The 15,043-nt window shown below is 47.1% G+C and overlaps 1 protein-coding gene across 1 annotated transcript in view; it reads left to right on the top strand.

The window, feature by feature from the left end:
* Rgs9 (regulator of G protein signaling 9) overlaps positions 1–15,043 on the top strand; it is a 70,902-nt gene that overhangs the window by 22,520 nt on the left and 33,339 nt on the right. The window contains exons 5-9 of the mRNA XM_027425830.2: positions 37–88; positions 339–397; positions 2,277–2,353; positions 5,948–6,029; positions 13,835–13,897. Coding sequence (XP_027281631.1) covers positions 37–88; positions 339–397; positions 2,277–2,353; positions 5,948–6,029; positions 13,835–13,897 — 333 coding nt within the window. The remainder of the gene's footprint in view (positions 1–36; positions 89–338; positions 398–2,276; positions 2,354–5,947; positions 6,030–13,834; positions 13,898–15,043) is intronic.

Here is a 15,043-nt window from a genome sequence, read left to right as displayed (position 1 = left end):
AGTGGGTAACCATGGTTTCCCTGCTTTCTTTTGTAGACACCTTATTTCTGGCCCACTCAGCAATGGCCAGCTGAAGACACAGACTATGGTAAATACTTCACTTACTTGTATGCCTCTGTCCTTGCCTAACACACTGCTAATTTGCATGCTGCATTTGGGTGACATTTGTCTAGCTGTCACCCTGACCTTTATGTCAGCTCACATCTGTATTGCAATTATCCCTGGAGGCTGGGGTGGGGAGAAGAGGAAGGAACCTAGTTGGCTGAGCATCTTTTCTGACTACCTAGGGGTTTTTGGAATATGACAATGATGGAAAATGCTATTGCTTTCTTTTCCAGCCATCTATCTAGCTAAGCGAAATATCAAGAAGAAAGGGATTTTAGAAGAATATGAAAAGGTACAGAGACATATCCAAGCGGAGTTTTATAATTGAGTGGAATGTAGTCATGAGCTATTTCTCTTTCTTCCCTACATTAATACATCTGTCTATCCATCATTTGTTTGTCTATCCATCTGTCCCCCATCCTTCCATCATCCATCCATCCATCCATCCATCCATCTATCCATCTATCCATCCATCCATCCATCCACTCTTCTACATCTGTCTACCTATCATCTAGTCCACCTACTCATCTGCCATCTGTACATCTACATGCCTCCATCATCCATGCATTTATCCAGCCCTCCATTATCCACCCATTCATCATCTATTATCCATTCATCCATCCATCATACACCTATCTACACATCCATTGATTTATTTATAGCTTACTGAAACATTCTTTTCCATGTGTAACTTCTGTTTTCTCCTGCTGTAATTTACACCCTTGCCTTGGTGGTTACTGGGGATGCTGCGGCTGCTCTGTTCCCATTGTTGTACTCAAATGCTGTAACTTAATATACATGATAACACACATCCGTGTATTAATATATTTGAATTTAAATTTGTGGTGTAAAAACAATAGGAAAGACATTTATTTTTGGCTGAGTGAGATTTCTCAAAGAACATGCCTGATACTTCAGAAGGTATCTTAGTTTCATGCTATTGCTGCGATAAATATCCTGACTGAAAAGCAACTCTGGGAAGAAAGGGTTTATTTCAGCTTATATTTCCAGGTTACAGTCCCTTACTGAGGGAAATCAAGACAGGCGCTGAAGTAGAAATCACGGAGGAATAATGCTGTTTACTGTCTTTCTCACTGACTTAAGCTCAGCTAGTTTTCTTATACACTTCAGGGCTACCTGCCTAGCAATAGTACTGCCTGAAGTGGACTGGGATTCACACATCAAATAACAACCCCACAAGATGATGTTCCATAGATATGTACCACAGACCATCCAATCAAGGCAGTTCTTCAATTGAAATTCCCTCTTCCCAGGTGATCCAAGGTTGTGTAAAGCTGACCATAAAAACTAACCCAGTACAGAAGGCTGGCAGAGGGCAATAATCGTTATGGGTTTTAATTCTTTGAAAACTTGTCCATACCCATCCACATCCACCCATCACATCAAGTCAGGGTTAATCTCTGTGAATTCTTTATTAGCATATATTAATAGCACAGAATGTTGGGTTGCATTGTGACAGTTTCATACTCAATTCTCAGGCCTTCTTGCTCACCCCTCTTCGCTCCCCTCTTGCTTCCCTCCCTGCCTCTCCCTTTCTAGTAGGCAAATGTTCTGAGTTGTACTCTCAGCTCTTTTAAAGCCTTTTTTTGTTTTGAGACAGGGTCCCACTGTGTTGCTTGGGCTGGACTTGAACTTCTGATCTTCGTGTCTCAGCCTCCTGAGAAGCAGGGGTCACAGGCTGGTGCCACCAGGCCCATCTCTCTTTCTAGATTCTTGAGCTCTGTTGTTGAATGTAGTTTCTACTCTTACCCTCCATCTCCTTTCTTCCTAGTCAAATTTGGGATACATTTTATTAATTAATTAATTAATTAATTAATTTATAGTCAGGGTATCACTGTGTAGCCTTTGGTGTCCTGAAACTTGCTCTGTAGAACAGGCTAACCTTGAACTCAGATCACCTGCCTCTACCTCCCGAGTGCTGGGATTAACAGCCTGCATTACTACCACCCGGCTTTGTTTGTTTGTTTTTAGTTTTGGGGCGATACATTTATTTTGAACAAAGCAAATGAAAGCAAGGAGAGTGAAACTGTAGTAGGCACTGGGCTGTGGGGAGTCAGGGTGTCCTTTGCCGGCTTGATGCATTGTGCCCTGCTGTTTGTGGCCTTTCCTGTGGGGCTGACTCTCTCCTCATTTTGTTTTTCCTTTCCTAGGAAAACTATGATTTCCTGAACAAAAAAATTAATTACAAGTGGGATTTTGTCATCATGCAGGCCAAAGAGCAGTACCGGTGAGTGAAAAGGGTCACAGGCCCTCTACTGGCCCTCTCTCCTCTCTCCTTCCTCTTCCCTTTTGTTTTTACTTAACTTAAATTGTGAGGGTGTGTGTATGTGAGTGTGTGTGTGTATGGTGTGTATGTGTGGTGTGTGTGTGTGTGTGTGTGTGTGTGTGTGTGTGTGTGTGTGTGTGTGTGTGTGTGTGTGTGTGTGTGTATGTGAGTGTGTGTGTGTGTGTGTGTGTGTGTGTGTGTGTGTGGTGTGTGTGTATGTGTGTGTGTGTGTGTGTGTGGTGTGTGTGTGTGTGTGTGTGTGTGGTGTGTGTGTGTGTGTATGTGTGTGTGTGTGTGTGTGTGTGTGTGTGTGTTTATATGTATGTATGGTGTGGGGGGCGAGAGAGAGAGAGAGAGAGAGAGAGAGAGAGAGAGAGAGAGAGAGAGAGAGAGAGCGAGCGTGCGCAATTCTCAGGTTAGAAGATGCCGATGCCTCCACTGCCAGCCCCCTTATTGCTTGAAGCTGAGCCTCTCACTGGCTTGGGACTCTCCAGTGGCAAATGATCCAGGCTGGCTGGCCTGAGAACTCTGTGGATCTGCTCATCTCTCCCTCTCCAGTGTTGGAATTACAAGGACATGAAACCATGCCTAGATTTAAAAAAACAATATTTATTTATCTATTTATGTGGGTCCTGGAGGATCTGACTCCGGTTCTCACGCATGGGATTGATCACTTGACCCGCTGATGCAGCTGCCTATCCCCGTTTCCTTCCATTAAACGAGCCCATAATGAGCGTGTATGTGGTGAAGTCCAGGCTAGGGCTAGGGAGCAAACAAAGGACACAGTCCAGCATGTCAGGCAGACTGACACAGTAGGGCACAATTTGGGGGTAGGGTCCATGGTGGCAGGGGAGCCATGGTGGCAGGAGGACAAGGTGGCTGGTCACGTGGTGCCCATACTCAGGAAGCGGAGGGATGAATGCTGGTGCTTAGCTTGCTTTTGCCTTTTTATTCAGTCTAGCCCATGTGATGGTGCAGCCCACACTCAAGCCAGGTTTCCCCACCTCAGTTAAACTTTTTAGAAACCCTTCATGGTCATGTCCCGATATGTGCTTCCAAGTTAATTCTAACCCGGTCACATTGACAATAAAGATTAACTGTCATGCCCCCATGAGACACTGTTGATAGATCTCTCACTGCTCTTTCAGCCACTATCATGTTCCTGCCTGGCATCTTTGAGACAAAGCAACACAGAGGGAACTTTCTGACACGCCATTGATATTTGTTTACAAGGCTTCACTTGGTGCTCACAGGGGCCATCTTATTTTAAATTGGTACGGCAGAAATGTATCAGTCATAATTATCATCTCTTTATCTCTTTAAGTTGGGAAACTGAGCCTTGGTTAAATTTACTTGGTTGGGCTAGCATGATTAAATTCTATTCAGTGTAGCAATTTTTGCATTCCTAATGGGTTCCAGCCCCAAGCTGGCCCCAGGAACACAGAGATGGAGTTGTGTCTGTCTCCCCAGCCCTCCATGCCCCTCTCTACTTCTGCACTCCAAGTGGGGCAATCCCAGCCCCCCCCCCCCCCCCCCCCGCACACCCCCTGACATAACCCTTGCAGGTGCTGTGTCTCAGAGCTCTTCTCAGTGGCTCCCAATTCCTCCTCTGCCAGCTCTGGACTCCTAGGAAATTCTCTCCTTTCTTCACTTCCGGGTGCTGTGGGATGGGGGAGTCCTAAAAGACTCATTTCTTTGAAGACACCAGCTTCCCCTTAACTCCATGCCTTGACGCAAAGGCTGCCTCTGACTTCAGATTTAGGATCCTACCACTAGACTAGATGGGCCATGTGGGTTGGCCCATGGGGTAGTTTTTGTTATGCGGAGCCCCCTCCCTCTTCCTGCCTCCTCTGCTTCCTCTTTTCCTACTCTTATGGCAGTGTGGCAACTCTTTCTTTTGTGGCCCAGTCTCAGAAATTGCACAAGCTATGCCTGACACTCTATTGGTGAAATCAGCACAAAACCCCACCTGGTTCTAAGGGGAGGGGAATAGTCCCTTCCACCAATGGAAATGGCATGGAGACATATTTCAGAACCACTACAGAGAGCATCCTTGTTTTTGCTTTATAGTTTCTGTAATGTTTTCTCATAGTACAAATGCCATAGACAAGTCTATATTTACTTCTTGAGTGTTTATGTAATGCTTAGACTAAAAGCTACTCAAAAGCTGGGGCTATGTTTTGACTCCCAGTAATTGAAACATAGTGGGAGATCAATAAACCCGTGAACGAACAAAAGGTTAAACAAAGGCTGCTGTGAAGAAAAGTCATATGATATCCTAAATGAAATCCTCATTTACTGGCTATTTTGAATTTCTCTTGCAATTGTATGTATCACATAGATGCTGATGAGCAAAGCCAGAAAGGTCTATGGGGTCCTTAGAGACTGGCTCTATTTACAAGACTGACTGGCATTGTAGAAATCATGCCAGCCTCAGGCTGCCTGTGGTCCATCCTCCTGAGGACTCAGGCTGTTTACCTGAGTGGAAAATCCATTAGGTTGTTAAGGAAGAATGGGGCAACGGTGTTCAGACTTAATTTCCAGAGGAGGTTGGGAAAGCACCCCGCTGGAATGGCACGGCTCACCCATCTGGCTCTCTGGATGTTATTATGTTATTCACAGAACATTAATGGGGAAATAAATCCACCGACTCTGTCGTGAGGAGGGTGTGTGCGTCATCTCATGTTGCCCGTTGCCTGGAAAAGCAGACGTTAATAAATGTGAGCACAGTTAGCCCTGGAAGTGAGACTGAACGGTGCCCTTGGTGTGATAATGCAGCTTCTTCCTTTCTGGAGGAGGAGGCCCAGCATTACTTCCTCCTGCAGGGGCAAAGAGGAGATGGTTAGACAAAACAGGATAACCTTTAAGTCCTTAGCAGGGATGAGAGAAAGCTCTGACTGGTCACTGGAGTGACAGCCAAGGACAAAGAGGGAGGGAGAAAAATAGGACTTTCTGAGACTCCCATTGCTGTGTCACAGCTCTGGTGTGGACTGATACGCGTCTGTCCCCATGTTGTCAAAGCAAGGAAACTAGTCTGAAGCCAGAGAAGTCAAATATTGGCCTATGTGCTCATCATCTCTGTTCACTCCAGTAACCAAGTTGGTAACACTGATCTGATTCTGGAGCTGGTCATGGTGACACCATCTAAGTCATTGCAGCCCAGGGAGAAGGATCACAAGCCTTTGACTCCCAGAGAGAGTGTAGCCCCAGCAGAGCCTTCAACAGTTGAGTTGTCAGTACTTAACAGTGACAGACAAGCTGTAAGGACCTCACCAAGACAAGGGACCTCATCAAGTTATGAGGTTGGAAGTTCCCTGGGAGAGTTAAGTAGGATCAAACGAACCAGTGCATGTGTGAGTGGAGTGTGAGCTTGATGTTAGCAGCGCTTGCTGTCTCTGTTATCATGATTCCTGGGAATTGTTTGAGCAGATGGGGAAAGTGGTCCAGGGCATCAAGAACGGAGGCTATCTTAGTCTAAAAGATGTGAAGCGCTCTTGGCCTTGAGCATAGATTTTGTTTTTTTTTTTTTTTTTTTTTTTTTTTTTTTTTTTTTAGGACTGGAAAGGAAAGGAACAAAGCTGACAGATACGCGCTGGATTGCCAGGAGAAGGCGTATTGGCTGGTTCACCGAAGCCCAGTGAGTACGGGTTCCCTGTCCCTTCCGAGCTTCCCCACTCTCCGCTACTCCAGCGTCCTATGGCTCCCCACCCGCTAGAGTTAGAATTGGATTAGCCAGAGGATCTGTTCAGTGTGGGATACCTGGGTGAAGAGGGCTTGTGTTGTGTCTTGGGGTGCTTGTAGCTTGTCTGTCAGTGTTAAGTGTTGCTCTTGTCTGAGCAACTGGAATCAACTCGCCATTCAACCAGGGTTGTCTCCTCCTCCGGAAAAGAACATAAGAAAATTTGGGAGTACAGTTTCCTAAAAATAAAACACCTCGAGAACAGACAGTCTGCAGAGCTAAAGCTGCCCTGAGTGTCTCCAGCTCTGTCTTTTCCTCCCCTGGTCCAGGTCAGCAGCTGGAGCGGGAGGAAGATGAAGGACTGAGCAGGCTTTCAGGCTCCTCAGTGCTTGGAGCACCTAGCTTCTTTGGCATTGGGACTTCTTTTTGTTTTACGTATACGAATGTTTTGCCCCCACCTATGAATGGGCACCAGGTGCCTTGGGAGGTCAGAAGAGGGTGTCAGATCCTCTGGCACCGGAGTTACAGATGTGTCTGAGCCACGTGTGGTGCTGGAAATGGAACCTGGATCCTCTGCAAGAGCAGCCAGTGTTCTGAACCACTGGCCCAGCTCTCTAACCCTACCTTGAGACTTCTAATGGCTCCAAGAGATAAGCTGTCCGTAACGGATGTAACCTGTCCCAGCTCAGTATTAGGAAATGGCAGTCTCATTCCCCAGCACCCCACTGGAGTTATCTCAGTTTCCTCCACTGTCAAGGGTGTGTGTTCTTCCCTCAGGGCTACAGGGAGTGGGGGAGGCGACAGAGCTTCAGGAAAGTGAACCAGAACAAATGTTCTTTCTCCTCCTCTTTTACTGACCTTGCCTCCTGAAATGACCAGAAATGCTCAGAACAGGACTTGAGTTGAGTCAGGGATGGTGCTAAAACCTGACATGGATCCATCAGACTCCGGCTATTTACTGATCTTCCTATATTTCCAACAGGGTTTTCTTAAGGGGTTGCCAGTGTGCTGCATTGGTTTGGGTGTTGCGTTGCTGAAGTGAACGTTCTGGGCTTGGTTCCCAAGAAGCTTATTTGGATTATCTTTGCCTCAGGAGAAAACCAAATTTTAGGTGCCTGATGCAGCTTCTTGGGGCTTGGCTGTGGATGATGGAGCAGAGTTCTGGGGTCTCCGGGTCTCCCCATTGGAAGCTTTGTGAACTTCACATTGCTTGTGTGTTCCAGCAGCAGCTTGCTGAGGAGAAACGGCAGGTTCACACTTACTTATAGTCCTGTGGCACCAAAACTGGGAGCCCTGCTCCTTTCAGCGTGGAGGATGGCTCCCCTTGTGTGAGCAGAGACTCTGGCAGGAGAAGGCCACTGTGGCTGCTCTCTTACAAAGTACCCAGCAGGCTGCTCAATGACCTCCACCCTGCTTTGGTCCCCTTACCCATAAGGCCAGAGGAAAGAAATGCATAACGGAGCACTCGGATCCTCATTTTCCTGGTGTAAGCTCTCAGCTTCCACTGGGGAAGTGGCTGAGAGGCTCTTCACAGCCTGATGCATGAGTACATAGGATGCGGCCTCTGCACGGCCTCCTTCCCCTGTCTCCTCTCATCTCTATCAACATGGTATCGTCTTGTCTCCATCACCTTCTTCACTCACCACATTTTCACTACTAATTCCACCATTGCCACCAACACCATCCAGTACCACCAGCATCAGCACACATCACCACCGCCGCCACCGTCATCACCGCCACCGCCATCACCATTACCAACACTGCCACCAGCGTCACCACACCACACACCCTCACCATCACCACCCTCACCACCACCCTTGTTGCCGTCACCTGAGCTGAGAACTCACATTTCACTGAGCCTCTTGCTCTCGTTCCTTTGTTTACTCTTTGCAGTCCTGTGTGGAAAGCGGTGTTACTCCCCTTTTACTGATAAACAAGCCTAGGCCCAGGAATGCTGTAATTTGTCCACCTACGCATCTCATATGTGCTAGAGGATCTGAATCCACACACTGTTACCTATGCAGCCCCCTCTCTTACTCCCTAAGATCCTTTTGCCTCCTGTGACAACATCTCTTGATGTCCTAGTGCATTTTAATTTGTAACTTCTGAGCCACCAATGCTCCGGCAACATAAACATTTATATTCCAACAAGCTTTGATGTGCTTGGAGCAGTCCTAAAATACAGAGGACAGAGCCGGAGAGATGGCTCAGAGGTTACTAGCTCTGGCCTCTCTTCCAGAGAGAGAGGTCCTGAGTTCAATTCCCAGCCACAACATGGTGGCTCACAACCATCTGTAGTGAGATCTGGTGCCCTCTTCTGGCATAAAGTTCTACATGCAGTTAGAACACTCATAAATTAAATAAATAAATCTTAAAATACATGGAGAACACAAAACTGCTCTTCCTGTCTGGTCTTCCTTACTGCTGGCCTCCTCGGTTGAAACCCAGTTAGCATCAGGAATGAATCAGGACTGTATCTAGGACCTGCTGTCCCTCACTCCCCTAGAATACTCCAGCTCTTGCCGGCTAGTACAGGGTAGATGGTGTTCTGTCTAAGGAACATCTCTGCCTGGAATAGAGCAATCTGTCTGACAAGCCTAGGGAGCCCTGGAGCCCGCAGACTGCCAGACTGTCTCCAGGAGACCTAAACAAACCCTCAGCACAGTGGGAAAAGAGCCAGCCTTAGCAAGCTAAGCATTTGGCTCTGCAGATGCTGAGCAGGAGCTCTGTGGACCCACTGTGGCCACCTGTTAGATTAGAGTGTGACGTGGCCACAGTCACCAGATAATCTGTTTACTTTTTCATTTGTCTGTTTCTTTCCTTTCTGATCCCTTTTGTGCTACATCATTCCTGAGTGTGTGTGTGTGTGTGTGTGTGTGTGTGTGTGTGTTGTATATATGTCTGCTGTTTGCAGGTGTGGGGACACATGGGTGTATGTATACATGTAGAGGCCTGAGGTGGATGTCAGCATCGTCCTCAGGGCTTTTCCACCTCATTCATTGAGGCATGTTCTGGAGTCAAATCCAGAGCTCACTCACGCAGCTAGTGTCACTATCCAGCTTGCTCTAGGGATCCCCTCTCTGTCTTCTAAGGCTGTAATTAATAGGCTGGCTGCCACACCCATCCATCATTTATGTGGTTCCAGACCACATGAGTGTGCAGCAAGAGATTTAACCACTGAGGCATCTCCCGAGCCCCTCATTTGTCTCTTTCTTAATCCTTAAATTCCTTATTGGACCTTGACTACCAGGAGAGGAGTGCTGGGCATATAATACCAGCTAGACATCATTGAATCCATACTGTGCATCTTCTGATGCTGTATCCACAAAAGCATCCCTAGCAGAGGGTGAGATTGGACATGGGTCCAAACCACAGATCTGAGCATGCTGCAAACAGTGTAAAGAGCCAGGGAGAAATGGTTTTCCTATGTAGCTAAGGATGACCTTGAACTCCTGCTCCACCTGCGTCATTTCCTTACCTAATTTATGTGTTGATTGGGGTGGAACCCAGGGCTTCACGTATGCTAGGCAAGCACTCTTATCAACTGAGCTACACACCAGAACGAGACATGAGTTCTTGAACAAACTGTTTTGAGGTTTTGCTGAATCTTCACTGAGCCACCTGGGAACCCTCAGTGACTCAGTGTCTTCTGAGGGTACAGTCCGTTACTCAGGTCTGGTTTTCTGGGGCAAGGCCCTTTTGTGGCCTTGCGTTCTAAGGCAGATTGTCGCATGAATAAACATTCAACTAAACAGTCTTCATTACAGCCACATACATAGATACCAACAAAGAAGTTGTCTGCTCTCCACTTCCTGCTGAGGTTGTGTCAAATGCCCCACAGTGGATAAAGGAAAAATAATTTAAGATATATCCAATGTGATGCAACACGGTGAAGCAATGAAAAACATGGCCAAAGGCCATTGTTTAACCTAGAAAATAGTCTGAAATATAGGGCTGTATTGTAAAACACTATGGGACACTTGATAGATGCTGATGGTAATTTTTAAAAGAAGCAACATAACTTTTGGATGTTTATTTTGTGTTAGGTGTTCTTGAGGCAATGGGGGTATCTGCTTTATAAGCTGGGATAGACATGGTTCATGGTCTCAAGGAACTCACTGTAGAGCAGTGAAGGAAAACATGACTAAAACTATCGTGCAAACCAATGAATGGTGTACAGAATGCCATGCAAGCTTGCAGAAGAAAGGAATCTTGCATCAGACCAGGCGCCTGCCAGGAGACACCTCCACATGGAAGTGATGCTTAAGTTGAGCTGTGCTTGGAACAGGCTTCTCTAAGTCTTAAACCTAAAACTGCCTCCTCATTTCAGCCTCATTTTCCTTCTTCTCTTTTCTTGTTTTACTCTGTTTATAAAACGATGTAGTGTTTTGTTTGTTTTCTCTGACCCATGGGCCAAAAGGGCCGGAGGTTTAAGGAGGAGAGTGTTGGCTTGTAAGGAGAATTAGAGTGGACAAAGCTTTTGTCCTGGTGCCACCCTGGAATGCTGATTCTTGTTGATGACACTATCGGATTACCAGGCATTTAGCAAATGCCTCTTTTGTTTACACCCAAGGGATGTCACTGAGACGTCACACTGGGTGCTCACATTTCCTTCCATCAAAGGCGGAGAAGCTCATAGCTCACACATCTCTGAAGGGCTTTCAGTGTGGAGACACCAGAGCAGAAGGCATCTGCTGGCAGCACCTTGATTGGCTGCCTTTATTGATTGCACATTGACAAGTACCCACCCACCCATGGGCCAGAATATGTATCTGGTTGTCATTACAGTAGGATAAAGACTGTACTAACTGCCGGATGGATGGATGGATGAATGAATGAATGAATAAATGAATGAATGGACCTGGGAGGCTCTCTCACTTGTAAACATCTGGGGGAGTTTGGACAGGACAGTGGTTGGGATTACAACTTCTTCTACTGGGACTTAAGGGGTTACTGCCCACAGAGAGGCCAAGAGGAGGGCACAGCCAGGGGAAGGTATTTGTCTGGCAGAGCTGCTGGGCAAATCTGCAGGGTGGGGGATGGTGGTGAGCAAGAAATGGAGAGGATGGCAGAACAGTGAAGCCCAGATGTGCACAAGTCTGGGCTGCAGAGGTGGCTTTGGAGCTGGTTTCAGCTATGCACTTAATACTCTTGTGCCCAGGGTCACCTCATGTCTGTAGTCTGTGGGGCCAGTTCAAAGGAACAGCTAAACAGTCGACTCAAGCTTGGAGCGGATGACCCCATGGAGCTGCTGGTGCTGGGAAAGGAGCTGGGCAGTGACTGTAGGTCACTGTGGGGGTGGGCTCTGCCTGTGCAGTGAGCATGTATGAATATGTGTGAATGTGTGAGAGCATATGTGTCTATGAGTATGAATATATAAGTCAAGAGGGTGTGTAGGTGTGTGAGACAAAACATTGTGAATGTTTGCATGTCTGTGAAATCTACCTTCAGTCACGCTGGTGGGGGGTTCTCTGCAGCAGATGTAGGGGGAAATCCCTGGAGGCCATGTTAGGTGAAAGCCTTAGTCTGGTGGCCACATCCTTCCCTTCTTCATATGAGGTTAGATCCTCTTGAGAGCTGTTCGGGACTTCTGTGCTGTCTCTTTGTGACATTTGTCATAGCTGTCACTTACCTTGTTGTGACTACTAAGGGATTTCCTCCTCCCCAAGACTGGAAATGTCCCTGTACATCTTTGGGGTAGAGAAGTGCCCCAAAGCAGGAGTCTCAGGTCATACTCACTGTACTTTCAAGTCTTATCCCAGTGTGTCTAGCACATAGTAGTATTGATCAAGGTCCACAGGCAACAGTCAGGGTGAGGGTGGGAGCCCCACTTCCTCACCCTCCTCTCATACATTTTCTATTTCACTCTTCCCCTCTTCCTTGTAGAGGCTGCAGACCCGTATTTGCCTCTTTGGTAGCCTCCTGAGAGGCTAGAATGTCATATTTAGCAAGCTGAATACAGGGTACATTTTTTAATGATTCACATTGTGTGTGTGAATGCACACACACACACACACACACACACACACACACACACACACACACACTTGCCATAGAGGGGCCATAGAAGTCAGAGGACAGCATTTGGGTCTGGGTTTCTCCTACCTTGTTTTGAGGCAGGGTCTCTCTGTAGCTATGCTGAGTGCCCTAGGCTTGCTGCTGGCTGTGAGCTTCTGGCTGATTCTCTTGTATCTGCTGTGCATCTCTCTGGAGGAGGGCTGTGATTACAGATGTGCACCACACCATTGGACTTTTTATATGTGTTCTAGGGAGTGAGCTTGGGTTTTCAGACTTGTGTTGTGTAATGATAAATCTTTCTGTCAGCTGCCTGGGTTCTGCCATAGCTTTAGGGTCCCCAAAATAACACACAGAGGCTTATATTAGTTACCATGCTTCTGGCCAATGACTAGGATTTCTCATAAGCTTGCTCTGTCTTAAGTATCAACCATAGCCATTAATCTATTTATTTATAAAGACTTATCGGATGCCAGTGGTAGGTGTCTTCTCTTGCCAGGATCATATGGCAGCTCCCCAGAGAAGAGAGGAAAAGGAAGAGAGCGATTTCCTGCTTGTCCCTGCTTATATTCTGAGTCTGCCTGCTATGTCACTTCCTGCCTGGATCACAAGACTTCTTTTTACTACAGTTTCCAGAATCCTCCTCAATTCCTAGTCCCACTTATCTTGCTCCCCTATTTGTCAACAGTGCTTTATTCAACAACCAATCAGATAAACATACACAGAAGGACGTTCTCATCAGGGTTGCAAGCACTTTTACCCACTCAGCCACTTCCCTGGCCTCAGCAACAATTATTTTGTACAAAATAGTTGATATCAGAATTTATTTTCTATCAAAATATATTTTATGTTTTTAATATAAGCATACTATCAGAGCTAGGCATGGTGACATGGGCCTGTAAGCTCGGGCTGAGGCAGGAGGATAGCGAGCCCCAGACTGATTTGGGCTTCATTGTGAATTCAAGGCAAGTCTGATACATAGAGACTGTTCTCCATGCTCCGTGCTCCAAAAACAAAACCAAACCCAGCAAACAACAACCAAGCAATTTATATCTTGACTCCTCCAGAATGGCTGGGATCTAAATTATTTATGTTCAGCTGAGGTTAACCAGATGTCCTAGATTTTACTCTAGCAGCCTTACCTCTGACTGAAAATGTTTTCACTTCTGCTGATGGAACAAGATCTGATGGAGAGAGAGCAGTCTCTGGTGCATGGCGTCGGCCTCATTAATAACATGCACCGACACTTGCCGGCACAGGAGGAAGCAGAAAACCTCAATTGCTGGCCTCAAATAGATGGGGGAGGCCAAGTGAGACTGGGTGCCGGGCAGGGGGGTTACCAGAGGAAGTGGGACTGAAGACTGCTGACCCAAGTTTGGTCTCACCTTCGCAGGCAGGACCTCAAATGGGTCCAGGCCCTTATTCAGCGTTTAGCTACTCTCTGTTGATGGTGTCATACTCCAATCTTGCTAAACCCTACAAGCGCCTGTCAGGTGGGAGGCATTCTCTCGGCTTCTCAGGTGGCTGAGCCAGTGAACACAGGGGGAAGTATCTCCTAGGACAGTGGTTCTTAACCTTCCTAATGCTGCAAACCTATAATGCATGTTGTAGTGACATTTCCTTGTAAGGTAGATCACTAGCCATTCTCATCTTTGTCTCTCAATTGGCAGCTTGACCAAGATCCAAAGTTGATCAGAAACTAAAGACTCTTTCTGTGGTGACCCTTTCATTGTTTTTCTTCCATTCAGCCTGGAATGAACAATGTGCTAGATTACGGCCTGGACCGTGTGACCAACCCAAACGAAGTTAAGGTAAACCAGGTATGTCTGATGCATTCCAGGCAGGGTCTAGATAAAGTTCCAAGCTTGGGAAGGTGTGTCCACACGTCTATCTGTGTCCGTGGGGCAATGTCATCTCTCCTTGGAGATTGCTGCTGGCATCAGGTTCTTATATATGGCTTTGTGGCATCAGGGTTGTGGGGAGGGGAGAAGAGTGGGCCATTGCAAGGGTCCTGAGGAGAGAGAGGTCACAGTGAATGAATGAAGACTGTAGAGCAGGCCACTCGATGCCCGAGTCATCTCGCACTTTGAAAATCGAATGAGATTTCCAACCCAGTGTGTCATGGTTAAGGCTTGGCCTCAAGGTGTGAGAGGGGATCTGGATGGGAGGAAGATGGAAATGCAAAGGTAGAGAGAGAAAAAAATAGGATGCAGCTGATAAAGTACTACTGTGGTGTGTGGAGAGGGACTTAGAGTCTCCAGAGAACATCACCAGGGGGAATTGTTAGGACTCTTGTCCAAAATGACCCTTCCTTAGATATATTTAGGGCACCTTAGTCAGCTTTCAGCTGCTGTCCTTCCTGTTTTCAAGTCAGATAGCAGATCACTGCCAAGGTCTTGTAGGCTCAGTTGCTATGGAGACAGACAGAATCATCGAGTAAAATACAGAACCCGGGCGGGGGAGATTTTTTTTTTAATGGATAATGTACTTCGCTGGAAACCTCTCTCCTGTGGAGGAGGGGGAGGTGGAAGCAGCAAGCTCGTCACTGGCTCCGACGTGGGTGGGATTTGGGAACTGACTGAGGCTCAGCTGTGTGGATGTGGGGTGTGGGGAGATGAGAACAGGACCTTCACACCGTCTGTTTTGGGGAGTGGCCATGGAGCTATGCTATCCTGTTGTAGATGCCATGGTTGGGTGACTTCTGGGCAGTGTGACCAGGAAGCATCTTCATGCCCCCTGGCCATCCAAGAGCTGTGGCTTCCAGCTTCCAAAAACCTGGGCATGCCAGCTGCTGGCAGTGCTCTGGGCAGGGAAGCAGAGGTCAGGCTGGATGTGTGGCATAGCGCAGGCTCACGGGGGCGGGGGTAGGGATGGGGGGCTGCATGGCTGTGTCTTCTGTGCCGTGTGCTCACCTCTCTTTGTCTCTCTCTGTCTCTCACCAGCTCTCTTTCTCCCGT

Source organism: Cricetulus griseus, chromosome 7, assembly GCF_003668045.3.
Source record: "Cricetulus griseus strain 17A/GY chromosome 7, alternate assembly CriGri-PICRH-1.0, whole genome shotgun sequence".
Classification (NCBI taxonomy): Eukaryota; Metazoa; Chordata; class Mammalia; order Rodentia; family Cricetidae; genus Cricetulus; species Cricetulus griseus.
This window is presented reverse-complemented; position numbering and strand designations above follow the sequence as displayed.